This window comes from Acinonyx jubatus, chromosome B4 (assembly GCF_027475565.1).
Source record: "Acinonyx jubatus isolate Ajub_Pintada_27869175 chromosome B4, VMU_Ajub_asm_v1.0, whole genome shotgun sequence".
In the NCBI taxonomy this organism is placed as follows: domain Eukaryota; kingdom Metazoa; phylum Chordata; class Mammalia; order Carnivora; family Felidae; genus Acinonyx; species Acinonyx jubatus.
Genome location: NC_069387.1, coordinates 63247032 through 63264738, shown reverse-complemented (window position 1 = coordinate 63264738; position 17707 = coordinate 63247032). Strand labels below are relative to the sequence as shown.

General features: G+C 38.9%; 1 protein-coding gene across 4 annotated transcripts in view; it reads right to left on the bottom strand.

Annotated features, from left to right (window-relative positions):
• Window positions 1-17707, bottom strand: part of BICD1 (BICD cargo adaptor 1) — a 247444-nt gene that overhangs the window by 52630 nt on the left and 177107 nt on the right. For all 4 annotated transcript variants that reach the window (XM_027035866.2, XM_027035867.2, XM_027035869.2 and 1 more), the window contains exons 3-4: window positions 13634-13786; window positions 5227-5652 (exon numbers count right to left, since the gene is read on the bottom strand). In XM_027035866.2, the coding sequence (XP_026891667.1) occupies window positions 5227-5652; window positions 13634-13786 (579 nt within the window). The remainder of the gene's footprint in view (window positions 1-5226; window positions 5653-13633; window positions 13787-17707) is intronic.

The following is a 17707-nucleotide window of genomic DNA, read 5'->3' as shown; positions in this document are numbered from 1 at the left end:
TAAGTTTTTTTAAGCACATATAATATTTGATTTGATTTGATTTTGGTGACAAAAACATCTGTGCTTCAGTTTCCCTACCTGTAAAATGAAGATAATAATACTATCTACCCCATACAGTTGTTGCAAACACCAACCAATTAATCAAATATATATAAACTGCTCTGAACTCTTATGGGGCATATAGCAAATTGACCACTTACCATCATTATAGGAAAAACTAAAATTGTTTTTAATGGAGTGGATCTAAATATAATATGAACCTTTATTCTTTCACAACCATGAGGATACAACAAAATATCAGTTTCAGTTTCATAGAAACATTGTTGTTTTGTCACATTAAATGTAAAATATAGCTAGTGTGATACTGAAAGAAAAAAATCCAAAAGTTTTCCCCTTAGTTTGACCAAGGAGAAAACTCTCTGCAATGTGACGTTAGACAGAGGTTATTTATTGAAGGCAGAAATATTAGCATAAGCATAGAGACTCCTTTAAGTAGATTAAGAAATTTAGTTTCCTCAGACAGGATCTACTTATTTTCATTCTAATAAAACTAATTAAGTTACCTGACGAGCATTGGAAAATATCAATTACAGTTGGCCCTTGAACAACGTAGTACTGTTTGATTGGAAGCCTTATCAATAACATAAAGTCAATTAATACATATTTTATATGTTATTTGTGTTATACACTAGTTTTTTTATAATAAAGTAAGCTAGAGAAAAAAAGTTATTAAGAAAATCATAAGGAAGGGACACCTTTACAGTACTGTACTGTATTTACAAAAAAAAATCTGTGTGTAAGTGGACCCATGCAATTCAAACCATGTTGTTCAAGGGTAAGCTGTTTAATCTGTTTTAAATAACCGAGTCTTGAGGGCAATACAACTGTCAGAGACACTATTTAAATTGCAGTTGTCCTAGATTTTCATATTAATTATTGCCATTTCCCAGCAGATGGCAGTATGACCTCTTTAGAAATGGACCTATTTTTTTTTTTTTTTCCCTAATTCTAACTAACAAAGGCCTAGAGACTACTGATGGGGCTAATTTATTACCTTCCCTTTATAGATGCATCTCAGAGAAGTAAAGCAACTCACCCATCATTCCTGATACCCAAGGCAAAAACAGATTTTTTTCTTTTCAGAACCAAGGCAAATAAATACCCATAGATGGGAAAACATAATTAACATGCATAGATGGAAACTTGTAAGATAAGAATAGGCCAATAGGCTTTGACCTGGGTATGCTGTTTACAAAAGGTTTCTTTAATTCTCAGGAAGAATAATTTAAAAACTGCATATTCCCTGGTACAGGGTGTTAGATCCCTGCCTGTGCCTCTCTATGTCTCCACAAACTGACAACATTAACTAAGCACAGGTGTTCAATTTGAAGGTGCACAACTTTCTCTCAGATGAGGTACTTTGGACCCTGGCCAAAAGAAATCCTAAGAGACAAGTGAACTATGAAAATACAAGCTGGGATATCCAAAGTATTCTGATGTTAGAAGCTGAGGTACACAAGACTGAGAACTGCCTGAACAGTATGGCAGCTGTAATGCCCCACGACAGCCATAATTTCAAAATCGCAAGTGGCTTTAAATAAAAGTTGTATTATAACTCACCGGGTAGTGATATTCAGACAGCCCTACACTCCTCAAGCAGCAAAATTGCACCTGCCTGATGAGAGGCCTTCTCTGGTCCTCATTTTCTCCTCTTAGAGTGAACAGTCACATGTTTCACTACAAAAATGTTAATAGTGGGACGCCTGGGTGGCTCAGTCGGTTAAGCGTCCGACTTCGGCTCAGGTTATGATCTCACGTTCCCTGAGTTGGAGCCCCACGTCAGGCTCTGTGCTGACAGCTCGGACCCTGGAGCCTGCTTCCGATTCTGTGTCTCCCTCTCTCTGACCCTCCCCTGTTCATGCTCTGTCTCTCACTGTCTCAAAAATAAATAAACATTAAAAAAATGTTAATAGTATTTGATCATTCACTGCTGCACCTGATCTCATTAGGGATGTCGCAAAATATATAGTATATGCTGTATATTACCTTTCTACATTCTGAACATTTCATTCAACACATTTGGCTCCAAGCATTTCAGATAGTCACACGTAAAGTACATCTGATTGCTTGTTCCTTGGGATGTCCAGACAGTGGTGCTGACACACAGGATATGCTGCAAGGTGCATTACGAGTACTGCTGTGTATCAGAACTGTCATATTATTTTCAAGCCTCATTAACATCAAAGACAATTGCAATTACTTTTCGGTAATGTATCCTGTAATGTTTTTATAATTTGCTTATTTATACAAATTAAACCCAAGGGGGATGCACAGCTAAGGAAAACCTATCAGATTATAAATTATGCATGAAAAGATACATTCCGCTATACTTGTACTCAACAGTTTGAACGAAATATATTCTTAGAAAAAGTTAATGCGCTTTTTTTTTAAAATTTTTTTTTTAACGTTTTATTTATTTTTGAGACAGGGAGAGACAGAGCATGAACAGGGGTGGGTCAGAGAGAGGGAGACACAGAATCTGAAACAGGCTCCAGACTCTGAGCTGTCAGCAAAGAGCCCGACGCGGGGCTCAAACTCCCAGACCGCGAGATCATGACCTGAGCCGAAGTCGGCCGCTTAACTGACTGAGCCACCAAGGCGCCCCAGTTAATGCGCTTTTTAAAAAATGTTGCTTACCAAAAGATGGTGACTTTGTCTAAACCATAATTAGATGTTAGTGTTGTTGCTGTGAGACTGGAAGCTGTAAGCCCCCCATTCCTGTGTTGAGCATGGTCTCCACAACTAAATGCGGTGCTAACTTTGGAACATAAGGCCGTGCCTGTGCCTCTTCATATCTTGACAAACTGTCAACATTAATTAAACCCTGGTACACTGTTGTCTGCTGTACTGAGGGAAGGTTTACCCGGCCAAGTCTTTCTCTCCCTAACTTTCTGCTAAATGAACATCCCTTTTCAGACCTCACGCTGACACTTCACTGTTACCTTCCTGTATTCTTACCAGTGAGCACATTAGTCCCTTCTGAGATGACTCTCCCGGAGCCAACTGTCCAACAGTAAGTTAATAATACTAATAAAAGCTAAAGAGAGTGCTCCAGGCACTATGGAGTTGAAGTAGTCATAACAGTTCACAATTATTGAGCGTTTACGAGGCACTCTACACACATTAACTCATAAACCATGCCACTTTAATGGAGAAGGTAGTCTGTATCCCCATTTTATGGGAGAGTAAAGTGCTGTCTTTCTATAGGAGGATTCTCAACTGGCAGTTGACCCTTGGAGCATTTGAAACGGGTGGGACATTTCATCATCACGTTGCCTGAGGAGATGTAACCGGCACTTAATGGGTTGGGACCAGAGACACTAAACCTCTGGTAGCTCACCAGTCACAGACAAGGAGGAATCATCCCACCCCAATGCAAATGACATTCCAACCTGGAATCGCTCCCTTGCTGAGAACTTGTCTCCACCATTCTTTTTGTTACACGACTCATTTCTTTCAGAATTTTCTATTATTTCAGATGACCTACAGGATTAAATGGGAGAGCAGCCCTGAGTTTGCAGCCCAAGGGCTGACCTAGTTGAAAACTGTTGTGCTGTTTTATGCAGAAAAGCCCCTCTTCCGAATCGACACTGCCACCCTAAATAAGAAGAAACAAAAGTCTTGGCATGCTAACTTTTTATCTTAAAGCCACCAACGTGATAGTTTAAGAAAAATTTTATATTAATTCTATTTAATTTGGGGGCATGAATTCTTATATTATCTGTCACATACAAATTTAAAATATGTTTGCTATCAATCTAGTTGTATTAGTGTGAACTGAGCAAAAAGACATAAAAAAATATTACCTACACAGAACTGAACTTTGCAGTCAGATAAAAGTCTATATACATTCATTTTCTTCCAATGGCCATGCCCTCTTGATTTCAGTTAAACATCGTGAAAACGAATTCTTTGCTAGTAGCCAAGAGCACAGGGCAGGTAAAGTGCACAATGTGTTAACTCGTGATGTAATATTAACAATAAACCTATAAAATTAACTTCACTCGGTCTCCAGATCTTTATTTATTTCCGCTAATTTCACTTTTTAGCCATCATTTCTGTAGAGGCAGAACATTATAAGCCCTGTTTACCATAGAAATAAATGACTGCACAGTCCTGATGGCCTCTAACCAGCTGTATGCAGAGAAACTTGGGGGGTGAGGGGGTGGGTAACAGACCAAAGAGTTAATCACCTGACAAGCCTGTTGAACCAGATTCCTGGTTCAGAAGATTTGCGTGGAGCCCAAGAATGTGTACTATAAAGAAGCCCTCAGATGATGGTGTTGGTGGCAGTGCTATGCTTCAGACGAGATTCCCATTAGCACTAGATTAAGGTATGGCAGGGAGGCAGTATCTAAACTAGAAAAGCCATCTCACAGTGAGATAAACTTAAAAGGTAGGACTCTTCACAAGATATTTGAATTTGAAGATGCTAAAAATTTAAGGCCTAGCTCATGTTGCAATAAGAACTCCTTGGTTTCAGATTTATACCTGCTCTGTATTTTGAATCATATGATATCCTGGCTAATTTATAGACTGAAAGTCCTTCATGTCTTTTAAAAGCTTCGGGGCGCCTAGGTGGCTCAGTCGGTTCAGCGACCGACTTCGGCTCAGGTCATGATCTCACGGTTTGTGAGTTCGAGCCCTGCGTCAGGCTCTGTGCTGACAGCTCAGAGTCTGGAGCCTGCTTCTGATTCTGTGTCTCGCCCTCTCTCTGCCCCTCCCCCACTCATGCTCTGTCTCTCTCTGTCTCAGAAATAAATAAACATTAAAAAAAATTAAAAAAAAAAAGCTTAAAGTATTCCTGCGAAGTGTATCGTTATTCTTTAACACTACAGTTGTTTGTGATGGAAAAGTCAGATCACTCATGTATAAAGCTTTTGAATTCTTCTGTTAGAAACGCATCAAGAGGCTTCTCTCCCTTCACACCTGATCATAATCCACTTTGTGGCTCTAAGATATATTTCCTAAAGCCAGGCAAATGAGAGATTTCTTTTCAACACCTCTTCGGTTGTGTCTTTCTAAAATACTATACTTTCAAGGTTGCCAGGTGAAGAAGCAGTATTTTTTCAAAAAATAAGCTAGAAGTAAAATGTGAGAAGAAGATATCACAAAACAGGCTCCGTGCAGCCTGCAAGAAGTTCACAGTAACAGAAGAGATTTTACCTGCATAAGTTGCTGCTTTAACTTCTGTATTTCTGAAATGTTCAGCTCACTGAATAAGTCAGAAACGGGGTGTAGAGACTCTCCTTTCCTTAAAGTGGGAGTCCGATAGTCTCCATTGAGTTTCACAAGAGGCCCGTGGATATGCCCATTCATTTTGTCGTCATTGTTCGGCTCACCCGCATCCTCCGCAAACTTGAGTCCATCCACAGAGATGCTAAGATGGTTGTCATTGAGGGTGATATACTGGGAAAGCTCCTTCCGCAGGATGTTCTTTTGTTCCCTCTCGTTTTTTAAGGTCTCAAGGGCTTCTTCCAGCTGGTGCTCTGCGATCTCTTTCAACCGGATGGCATCTTCCAGCTGGCTGTTGAGCAGCACGGTTTCTTCCTCAAATCGCTTAATCTCATGCTTTAGGCCTTCGTATTCAACCTGAATTAGATATGACAAAGAAGATTCATAAAACTAAAATTTGGGTCTTACAACACTGCCATTAACCATTCTAGTAGACCTAATTATTTAAAAAAATAAAATGTTAGTTTCAGGCATACAATATAGCAAGTAGACTAATATAACACTGTACGTTAACTAAAAACAAAATAAAAGAAAGAAACTATGCAGTATAAATTGTTTCTCTACAAAATAAATCTCAAATCTCAGTACACAGTATATATACTCTTAAGGTAACACAGGACAGGTTCTTTGTATGTAAATTATATAATTTATAACATATTATTATTATATAATTTATATATGTAACATGATATATAATCTATATATATGTTAAGTTATATATATAAATTCAATTCTTAGCAGAGATTAAAAAGGTGTCTGTTTTTATGATTTCTTTTTATAGGAGCCAATGGCCAAAAGGGGGCATTGTTTGCCTAAAAAAAAAAAAAACCCAGGAATTAAAAAAAAAAAAAAACAACAACATAGTTTATCAGAATATTTACAACCAAGAAAACATTTTATCATCACTATTATTTTGTTTTATTCAATTATTGATAAGGAAATTTTTATACTCAGATAAATTAGCTAAAATATCACAATAAGAATTTAATCTCAAGAAAATATGTGTGAGGGTAAAACAAAACAAAGAACAATTTTATGTGCTTACAGATAGAATCTGGAATAGCGGTACTGATTATCTAATAACAAATATATATATATATATTGTTATCAATGTAATATTCTTTTGAATTAGAATCAAATAGCCTGCTTAAACACTCTCCCGGTCATGAATGCCCACAAGTGAAAGAGATCCCTACTCTAAATCGACATGCCACTTTGTTTGTTTTCTTTTGTTTTGAATTTAAATTTTAGTTAATGATGAAGTTTTTGGGGTGAAGGTGGGATCCAGAGCCTACGACCAAGAAAGAATTCTTGAGACGTCTTTGGTGCAAAAATGGTGACTTTATTAAAGCATGGGGACAGGACCCATGAGCAGGAAGAGCTGCCCCAGACCCTGTGAAGAGACTGGTCATATATTTGGGAGTTGGGGGAGATAAAGGTTCCAAAGAGGAAGGTTCCAAAGAGATTTTCATATGCTAAAGAAGACTCACAGGATACTGGAGGCCTAGCTATTGTCAAACTAAAATAGTTTTTCCCTCTAGTAAATCATTAGCATTAAGACAGCAGGGAGTTCCTGGAGAAACATTTTACTCTGCCTGCCTCAAGTATTTGTCAGTGGGCTGCAGGTTATAAGGAAATTTAGTTCTACCTGCCATTTCCTTCCCACATCAGTTAACATACACTGCAATATTGATTTCAGAGGTAGAATTCAGTGATCCTTCACTTACAACAGCCAGTGTTCATCACAAGTGCCCTCCTTAGTACCCATCACCCATCTAGCACATCTCTTACCCACCTCCCCACCATCAACCCTCAGTTTGTTCTCTATCTCTAGTCTTTTGTGGTTCCCCTTTCACTTGTCACTTTTTAATTTAATAACTCTTTTACCTCCACAGAGGTAATTTCCTCAGAAGGAGGAAATACTTGTTATGCACCTAGGCGTCCCTCACAGTGATTCAATATTCTTCCATCATGTTCCAACAGAATTCTGCTCTTCAACAAGTGTTTGCTGAATAAATTATTGTGGAAGAAAAAATAAACTAGGAAGGTAATATAATAAAGTCATTATATTAGATACTAATATAAACTATGTGTTTAGCTTTATATTTATCTTAGTGTTTATATTAAACTTCTATTTTAAGAAATATTAAAAAAAATTAAAGGATGGGGATATTTTTTTTAAATGTTTTTTATTTATTTTTTGAGACAGAGAGAGACAGAGCATGAGCAGGAGAGGGGAAGAGAGAGAGGGAGACACAGAATCCACAGCAGGCTCCAGGCTCTGAGCTGTCAGCACAGAGCCCGACGCGGGGCTCCAACTCACAGACTGCGAGATCATGACCTGAGCTAAAGTCGGACACTTAACTGACTGAGCCACCCAGGCGCCCCAAGGATGGGGATCTTTAATTCCACCCTCCAACCCCTGTTCTTCACATAATCTCAATGCAATGGCTTATCTCATAAAGGTTAGGATAACAATTTTTGTTATAGGTTTAGGTCAGATATAGGTTTGGCTGATGTAACAGAGACCTAAGTAAGAATGATTTAGTCTAGATAGAAGTTTGTTTCTCTGTCTCATGTAACACTATGGACGTAGTCAGTCAAGGGCCAATAGGACTCTCTGCTCCATCGTAAGTTCATCCAGGAACCAGGCTTCTCCTGGCTTATTGCACTGTCTTTTACTCTGGCCCATATAATCTAAGGCAGTATGCCACCTTGATCATGTTTCAAGCAGTGGCTCAAAGTAAGGGGAACACCCCTTCCCTTTAAGCACATGTCCCAAAAGGTGCTCATCACTTCTCATATACCATTGGGCAATACTAGTCATATGAAACTTATTTACAAGGGAGGTGAAAGAATAAGAATATATCTTTCCTCTGGGTAGCCTTATGCTCAGTTAAAACTGGGTAATACATTGGGAGAAAGGAATAATGGATAATGCTGGACAAACAGCACTCACCGTTATACGAGATCATTGGAACTTCACATGTCCATGACAGAATCATTCAAAAGACTCAAATCATGGAAATTGCTTGGGATAACAGAATCTGTGTCTTTACATCATGGTTTCTTCTAGGCTTGCTTATATACTGTAAAGTTATCTTCCTCTTGACCTTCTCTTTTCCCTTCCCTGGACAACTCAGGATACCTATCATTTGCTAACCTTTCCTAGTATTTCAACCAATCCTCTGACTGCCCCCAAATTATATGACAGCTTTACATATGCAGACATTTCTCTAGTTTGCATTGTAGACCTTTTATTCTGTAATCCTTGTTAAACTGATAGCTTACGCCAGGGACTGTCAAACATTACTGTGTCTTCTGGACAAAAGCTAGCCCACCACCTATTTTTACAAATAAAGTTTTATTAGAATACATTCAACCTATTTTGTCTATGGCTATTTTCATGCTACAACACCAGAGTGGAGTAGTTGGAAGAGACGCTGTTAGACATGTATTAGGCCTGCAAAACCTAACATATTTACTGCCTGGCCCTTTATTGAAAATTTTACTGATTTCTGAGCTATACTTGAAGACACTGTAGATTTTTTTAGTTTATAATTCTTATTTAATTGACGGTACACTTCGTATAAGACTTGATCTCTTTGTCTCTGGGCAGCTTCACTCGCTCTACTCACATCTCACTCAAATACTCCTAATATTTACCCAGCTGTTTCATGTTTCTCTGCCTCAGCAAAGGACGTCATCTGGAAAACTCCTATTCATCTTTCAAGACCCATGTCAAAAATCTGATCCTAACTCCAAAGGCAAACAGATCCCTCTTTTCTGATGCCATTACCATAAGGCCACATTACATGATTAGAGGTCCAGCAAAGGAGAGGTACCAAGAAACAGGAATGAGAAGGCAATTAAAAAATTGATGTTTGATTTTTTAAAGATATCATCAAAGTAGTCACTATTAGAAAAATCAGTACTTTGGTACAATTTCTTATAGCAACTTCACAGCTTAGTAACTTTCTTATTTTTAACTACAAGAGGGTTGGGGGTAAGTATCATAATCTTTTCAGAGTTTAGGAACTCTAAAAATCTTAATCTGGCCTGCCGGGGTCCAGCCCCAGTAGGTCCAGGGGTTCCCGAAGGATGAATGGCGTCCGTGAGATGACAAATGGACACAGACAACAGCAGTGTGTTAGACTGGCCGCTTTATTGTGGCAAACGTGGCATCGTATTTGTTAGCAATTTGTTTGTAGTGTGCGTCATCTATGTTTCTCGGCATTACCTAATTCTAAAAATGTTCCTTTGTGTAATCACCCATTAAGGAACTTCATGGTTATTTCTTTGTAACATTCCCTCCTGCCCTTTGCTTATTGATTAATTTCCTCATATTACTTTCATTATGTATCTACGTTTATTTATAGTTTATAAGGCATTTGCTTTGCTATTTTCATGAAAGGTCATCTAGCTCTCAACACCTCAAGTGGAACATTTACAGGGACGTGACTTCTTAATTGTTCCTTTGAACCATTTGCAGCATAAGGAACAAAAGTATTCGCTTTGGTCTGGGGGGCTGGGAGGGAGCCAAGAGGACTCTGGGAACCCACGCTTATGTACTCCCAGAGAGACAATGTATACCTAGCAACTAATGAACCATTCTATACCTTAACCCACCAGGTCCAGCTATGCTCTGGAATGCCTCCTGGGGGCCAAGTGGGCCTAGGGGTTGGAGTAACTAACTTGTATCCATAGATACATTCCTTTGTTGCCGGAGTGGGGGTTTCTAATCCATTTGCCCCCCTCCTTGGCTGGGAAATATAGGGGGCTATCCTTCCTTTAGGTAAGGGATGGGCAGGCGGGGGTGGCACCGGCTGGATATAAGGTTTCATTATCCGTCTTCGGATTCTCATGGTTTTTCCCAGTTTTCCTGGGGGTCATCCCCAGAAAATGTTCCCAAGTTTGCCCCCCATGGGTTTATTTTGAATCATCAGTGCCAACTGGACCATGGGGATGACCAAGATGAGTAACAGGAGGGATACCAGTAGCTTCCCATTCAGAGGGTCACTGTGCATTGCCCTTCCACCAACCACCCGGGCTGTGCCATCAGGAAGGCTGGATGGATCGGCTCCCGGCACTGGCCCTGTATTGCCAAATCTAACACATAGCTTTAATATGCAATTATGTGGAAGGCTATGAGTTTATTATTGCCTTCCCTACTGGGACTATAAATTCTTTAAGCCAGTGACCATATCTTTTGTCCTTAAAAAAGTACATGACCTCACTGAAAGATACTCCTGAAACACTGGTTAAATGAAATAAAACTGAATTGAATACATTCCCTAGGTCTCTTATGATATTATTTCTTGATATAGAAATATATCCCTGGAGGAAATGTTCTTCATAATAGAAGTATGATTGAATTATTAATTTTAAACAGGGTTTCAAAGGCTAGATAACCAATATTGAGTGCTTTAGCTTAGCATGTGAGATATTAGGGACAGAGAACTTATTATTTCCGCCACCCCCCCCCCCACCTGTACATCTCTAGAAATTGAAGCTAACATAATTCCCTGCCCTGTAGGTAATACTGGGACCAGGCAAATTTTTCTGTTAACTCTGTGTTAACCAATACTGAGAGGAGGGATAAAAAACTTGGCTGCTTGTGGGAAATACTTGCTCCTAAAAGATGAGACCCACACATCAGGACCCTTGCTTTGTTGTGCCTCCTAAATGACAGCCATTATGTCATAGACTAAATCTATCCCAACCGGCTCCCCACCATGCAAAACCCAGTCCAGAGCCTAAAATCCTATGAACACCCTTTCCCTAAACCTCCCATTTTAGACATTACTGAGGCTCTGTCGAGATGGGTGGTCTCTTACTGGGAGAGGTCTAATAAATAGCTCTGCTTCATCAATGGGTTTTTCTGGTAAGAAATTGACAGTTCACTTGACCTCTCTTCATGGCTCCTATACTTCTTTCAGATATTTTATTTTTAAAAAATATCGAGGTATAAATAATATTTATAAGACTGGACCTGATTTTATTTTGTACACGGAACCAAACCAGCACACAGAGCAAAGTAGCTAAAGTTTTCAAAGTCGACTCTCTGGTGTTCCCATATATTTCATATTTATAAAATAAATAAAACAATAAAATGTGGTTTGGTTAATTATAATTATCTGAAATTATAATTTCCTTTCTAAGCTGAAAAGAATGAATATAAGAGAAAGAAAGAAACAGTCTACTCATTCTTTTAACAGATGTCTATTCAACGCCTTCTATGGGTCAGGCTCTGTACTAAGTGCTATATAATTGTTGAGGGGGATAGAAAATAAACAAAGTAATATATAGGAACTATATAGAGAATAAGAAGTGCTATTTAAACCAGAGTTATTTAGAAAATAATAAATAGTTAAAAGAGAAATAGAACCTCAGGAAGAAAAAGAATCTTCTAGTTCTCTGAACTAAGCATTTTACAATGCTACTAGCTTACCTATTCAGAGAAATGTCAATACCCAGGCTGCGGGAGTATACTTTGCTTAGGGAGCTTCAGTACAAAGCAACATTCAGACCAGTTTTGAGATTGAAAGCCAGCACCGTCATTTCTTTGGGAAAAAAAAAAACAACTGTGGCATGTATACATAAAATATTATACTTAATACCGCATTAATTGGGAAGAGAGTTTATGATGGATTCTAACTCCTGGCAATAAAGGCCAACAGGAAGAAAAAACACCAAAAAGCTAAACCTAGCATTTTCTTAATTGGGAAAGACTTATAACACTACAGTGTATCCATTTGTCAGGGAATAAGCCAGAATGGCCCTCTGTGCAGAAAATGATTTCATGTTAATTAATTAGACACTTGATTGGGAAAATTACCATATTGCATCTAGAAAATAAAACTGAAGAGATGCGTACATTTTCCCATTTGTTTGTTTTGTCTTTTTTCAAACTTCTGAGTTAAGCATTTGATTTCCATATTTCAATTACTGGTGGAAGGGCATGGATGAGCCATAAACAGTAATCAGCCAGACTAATAGTACGGATTCCCACAGAAACGGCATCTGGGTTAATGAATACTCACAGGATACCTTGGCAGACTTTCAAGAATACCTAATACTGGCCTAAATTAACCTCCTGAGTCTATCAGTCTACCACATGCAGTGATGGGAGGCTACAGCAAGGCTGTCTGGCCACACTCCTGCCTGTGCAGAGAGGGTTTAGAAGGACTGGAGCTAATGGCCACTTCAAATATCTGCACTTCAAGTAAATTCGCTTCAAGTCCTCTGCATTCTTCATCAGTGACCAAAACACCAAACAACAAAATAACACCCTTCTTAAGAAGTTTCTCAGAAACATACTTAAAAATTTTTTCTCAGACTGATTTTCTTCACGTGAGCTCACTGGCCCCAGCCATACTGAGACCTGGGATGCTCACCAGCCCTCAGAACAGAACACACACACAGGGAGTCAGTACTTAAACTGCAAGGATTGAGGTAAAAACAGAGGGGGATGTCCTGGTAGCCCATTGTAATGGTCTGAAACCAACCCCCTCACTCCTGTGCTCCCTGGTAGATACTTTGTTTCCCCAACATTCCAAAGCTAGGGGGAAGTAGCAATGATCAGAAATCAAATTTCAATTGTGTCAACACGTGGATTTTTTTTTTCTTCTGGATTCTTTCTTTCCCTTCCCAACCCTTGTTATCTATCAAACCCCAAAATAGTTTTGGATAGAGATATCAGCTTGGGAAGGGAGGAGAAATATAAGCATACACCTGGGATGGCCTCTAAGTTTACTTACTAAGTTACTTACTTTTGTTACTTACTGTAACATACCACAAGCAAACCAATCTGGAAAATTAAGCAATTAAACTAAGCCTCACTACAAAAAAAAAAAAATTATTTGAACGTCCACATGCAATGTTTTTGGTCAGGTTACAGCTGAAGAAAAATCAGATATTATCTTTTTCTTATAATTTTATTCTTATTCATTTATATTTCATAATCCCTTTCCCTGTGTGATTTGAAAGCAATCTACAGAAAGAGAGAGAAGGGATTGCTCTTAATGAGAAGCTGTCAGGTTAAATTGATTATAATACAATTCAATTCCACCTAAAATAAGTTAACACAGGGCTACAGGATAAACTAAGATTTTGCTTCTTATCCAGCAACGTTTTATTGTAAATTATCCTTCTAGGTTTGACTTTTAAAGGTTAGCTGAAACAGGAGGAGGGTCAGGAAATACCAGCACATAAATATTGTAGGAAGATTAAGGCAAATTCAGGCAAGTTCCTTTCTGAGAAATAAAGAGATTTAACCTTGGTGGTCAGAAGATGTGGCTCTATCTGGAGTGTAACTGAAAAACTTTTTGAACCTCACCTGGTTCTGCTTTAACGTGGACACGAGTTTCTGCAACGTGATATTTTCTTCTTCCAGCTCAGTGTAGTCCTGAAGGAGGCGGGCTTCTCGGAATTTGTATTCTCGGATTTCATCCTTCATCCGTATTCTCTGTAGCTCCACCATCTCATTGTTCTGAAACAACAGAATAGACAATAGATATAAAACTTTCTTATGCTAGGTTTTATAAAGTACAGATACCTTGGTGGTTAAAGATAACAATAAAAACACCTCATACAAGGTAAGTCAGTCCCACCATCTTTCGAATGGCAATGTAGTGGTATGTGACAAAACTTTAAAAGCACATACACGAGATTCAGCAATTCTACATAGAAAAAACAATTTTAAAAGTATTTTCATAGAGAAAAGTAAACCTGTATATATTTACACAAAGAACTGGAAACAGCCTATATGTTTGCTATCGGGGAAACAATGAAATAAAGAATCAGGCATCTGCTGAATTGGCATTATAAAATTATTTAAAAGAATGAGAAAAAAATGAGGAGCTTAATATACTGAAAGAGAAATACAGCTACAATATATTATGAAATATAAAAGAAAATTATAGGTTAGTACACATACAGTACCAACTTTCCAGCCTCCGAGTATGGGGGCTGTCCATCCACAAGTTTCCCAATAAGCCACATGGTCTGACCTGCCTCTGTCCAGCCCTTGGTCATGCATGGCAGTCTCAGTAGCTTTCCTCGTGCCCCCCAACCATGCTGGACTTGCCAGCTTGCTCCTGCCTTGAGGCCTTTGCACTTCCCTCCCAGAACTTCTTGCCTCCAGATCAGTTTTTTTTTAATTTTTTTATTTTTTATGTTTATTTAGTTTGGAGAGAGAGAGAGAGAGACAGAGTGCAAGCAGGGTAGGGGCAGAGAGAGGGAGACACAGAATCTGAATGAAGCAGGAACCAGGCTCTGAGCTGTCAGCACAGAGCTGGATGTGGGGCTTGAACATGTGAACCACCAGATCATGACCTGGGCCAGAGTCAGATGCCTAACTAACTGAGCCACCCATGTGCCCCCTGATCAAGGGTTCTTGACCTCATTTGTGCCATGGCCCTCTTTGACAACATGTTGAAGGTGATGAAGCTTTTCTCAGAATGATATTTTAAAGGGTTCAGAGCATGCATACTGATTATTTTGAGCTGCAGGCCCTTGAGAAACAGCTGATGCAGGAAGCGTTCTCTCTGCCCTCCCCCTTTCTACCTAAAAGCAGGACACGAAACTGCCCCTGAGAAAGGCGCTCTCCCTGTACCAGAAGAGAAGAACATTCTTATCAGCAGAGACAGTATGGGCACCAAAATGGACTTGTACAAACAAACCTACTAAAATAACCCTGATCTTCTATTAGGTTCTCCATACATTTCCTAGTCACTGTTCCACAATGTACTGCCCCTAGCACAAGTTATCATATCTTGTCACATCCCCACAATTTATCATTTTTTGTGTAAAAGGTATATGTAAGTTTGGGGGCTTGATGGCTTCTTTGGGTTCTCATTTTCCTTCTAAAGCCCGCTGTGTACACATAAAAAAGTTAATTTGTATGCTTTCTTCTTGTTCATCTGTCGTATCTTGTGTATGTCTTATATAATATGTCTTATGTTTAATTCTTAGGCTCAGGCACAGAGAGGAGGGAAAATTTCCTCCCTCAGAGCTTATGCTTTGACAGGATCACAAAGGATACTGATTATATTACAATTAAATTAATACAGTGTTTTAAAAATTACGATATGGTAATCAGGTCATTTATTACAGTAATGGACCCCAATTAATCATACTTCTCTTGGAGTCTCCTCCTAAGCGGACTCTGAGCTGGCCTCTGACTTGCTCTAACCTGCAGAAGGGGGTGGAAGTGTTGTGGGATTTCTGAGCCTCAGCCTCACGAGGTGGAACAGTGCCACCATACGAAGAAGCCAGGCCCGCCTGCAGGAGCCATGCCGTCCAGCCCACAGTCAGCACCAGCTGCCAAGCACTGGAGAGGGACTTTGTGGACTATTTTGCTCAGTTGGGCTGCCGGGTGACAAGCGGCCCTGTGAGTGACCACAGGCCCGTCCATAAGAACTGCTCAGCCGAGCACAACCCAAATGACCGATCCTTGGAATCATGGACTGCTGCTTTAAGCCTCTAAATGTTGAGGTGACTACACAGCAATACTGACTGACAGCATAATCACGTGTGCTTCTTTATTAACCCAACGTAATAATCAGATTTAGTGGCAGATCTAAGAAATACCATAATTTCAAAGCAATGATGATATTTCAAAATACCTGCAAGAACAGACATGTGGTATGAAATTACTGATCACAAAGTAACAGGCGATGATGATACTACTGAGGTTTGACGCCTACATTCACATCAAGACAAAGTCAAATTTCAGCCTGACTTCAGTGAACGCAATGTAATTATTTTTCCCACCCAAGTTTATCATCAAGTCTCCTGAATTCTATCCGTTGACTCTGAGGACCCAGGTCAAAAAAACTCTTCTGCTTCTGCTTGTCATTTAGATCTCAATTCAAATGTCATCTCCTCAGAGGGACCTTCTCTCAACAGCTAAGATGACAGCTCCCTGGCCCTCCCTTCACCTTACATGATTTACTTTATATGTCAGCCTTTAGCATATAGTAGGCACTCAAAAAATAACCAATGAAAGAATAGCACCAATCATTACTTGAAATCATTCACGTACCTTTTATACTTTTGACATTACATTTCCTTTTTCATCTGAACATAGTGAACCTTTTCTGTATTGCTCATCAATGTGTCCCTAATACCTGGCAAATTTTAGGCCCTTATAACCATGGAATTAACAACAAAACAGGAATACAAATGGTTAACTCAAAATTTAAAGAAGAATATTATTGCTGGGATGATGGCTTTTGGTCTTGCATTGCTTTAGAGTGGGGACCAAAGGGAGAATAACACACTTTGAAATAAAACATACCTAAATCTGTGAAATAACTAGACTTGCTATAATTCTTCTTCACTATATAGTCCAGCAACTTGGAGGCAGAAATGTTACTTTATTCCCTGTTCCTTGGACACACGTGCTCAATAAGTATAGAATGAAAAACAGTGGAGTTTGGCTATAAAGCCAAATTAAAATATTTCATTAAATTCTTTTATTTTGCAGAACATGAAACCTTGAAATAATATTGTTCTATTTCTTGAGAAATTTACCATTAACTGAGTGATATATATTTATTTAGTTGTCCATATTTACCTGCATAAAGATGTGAAGAAGCCTGATAAATTGGATGCCAGTCATTTATATAAAATTGTAAAGAAACATGTTAAGATGTAACACATGCTCTAAAATGTGAATATAGACATTGTAAAAAAAATGTAATAACCAGAAGCCTAGCTTGAATACACTGAGAATTAGCCATTAAAATCTTATATAGTAAGATGGTAAATGTCAAATTTAAGGCCACAGCAACGCTAATGAGGATCACTATCAAATAACTCATAAAATGGCTAATGAAATCTCCTGATGCTAAATAAGGAAAAGGAGGAGCTTAGCTGGGAGACAGGTTAAGTTGAAAGACTAGCTAACAAGGAAACAGACATAAGGCCCAAAGGAAGAAAACTAGTCTTCTGTATTCTTTTTAATGTTTATTTATTTTTGAGGTGGGGGGGGGAGAGAGCACATGTGAGCAGGGGAGGGGCAAAGAGAAAGGAAGACAGAGGATTCCAAGCAGACTCCAGTCTCCACACTGAGAGCAGCGAGCCCAATGCAAGACTCTAACTCATGAACCGTGAGATCATGACCTGAACAGAAGTCAGACCTTCAACCGACAGAGCCACCCAGGTGCCCCTGGTTTTATGTATTTTGCTAGAAGTCCTTGTTTTTGAACTGGCAAAGACTACATTCTTTGAGCAATGTTCTTTGCTTCCATGATAAATTTAAAAGATTTCTCCTATTGTTTTTTGTGCCACGCATCATACATTTATCTCCTACAATTTTTTCTTCCTGGGATAAGATGTTTCTGAGCTCTTCTAAAAACCCCTGTAAAGAATAAGGAGAGTGAGAAAAATAAAGCAGGAGAGAAAG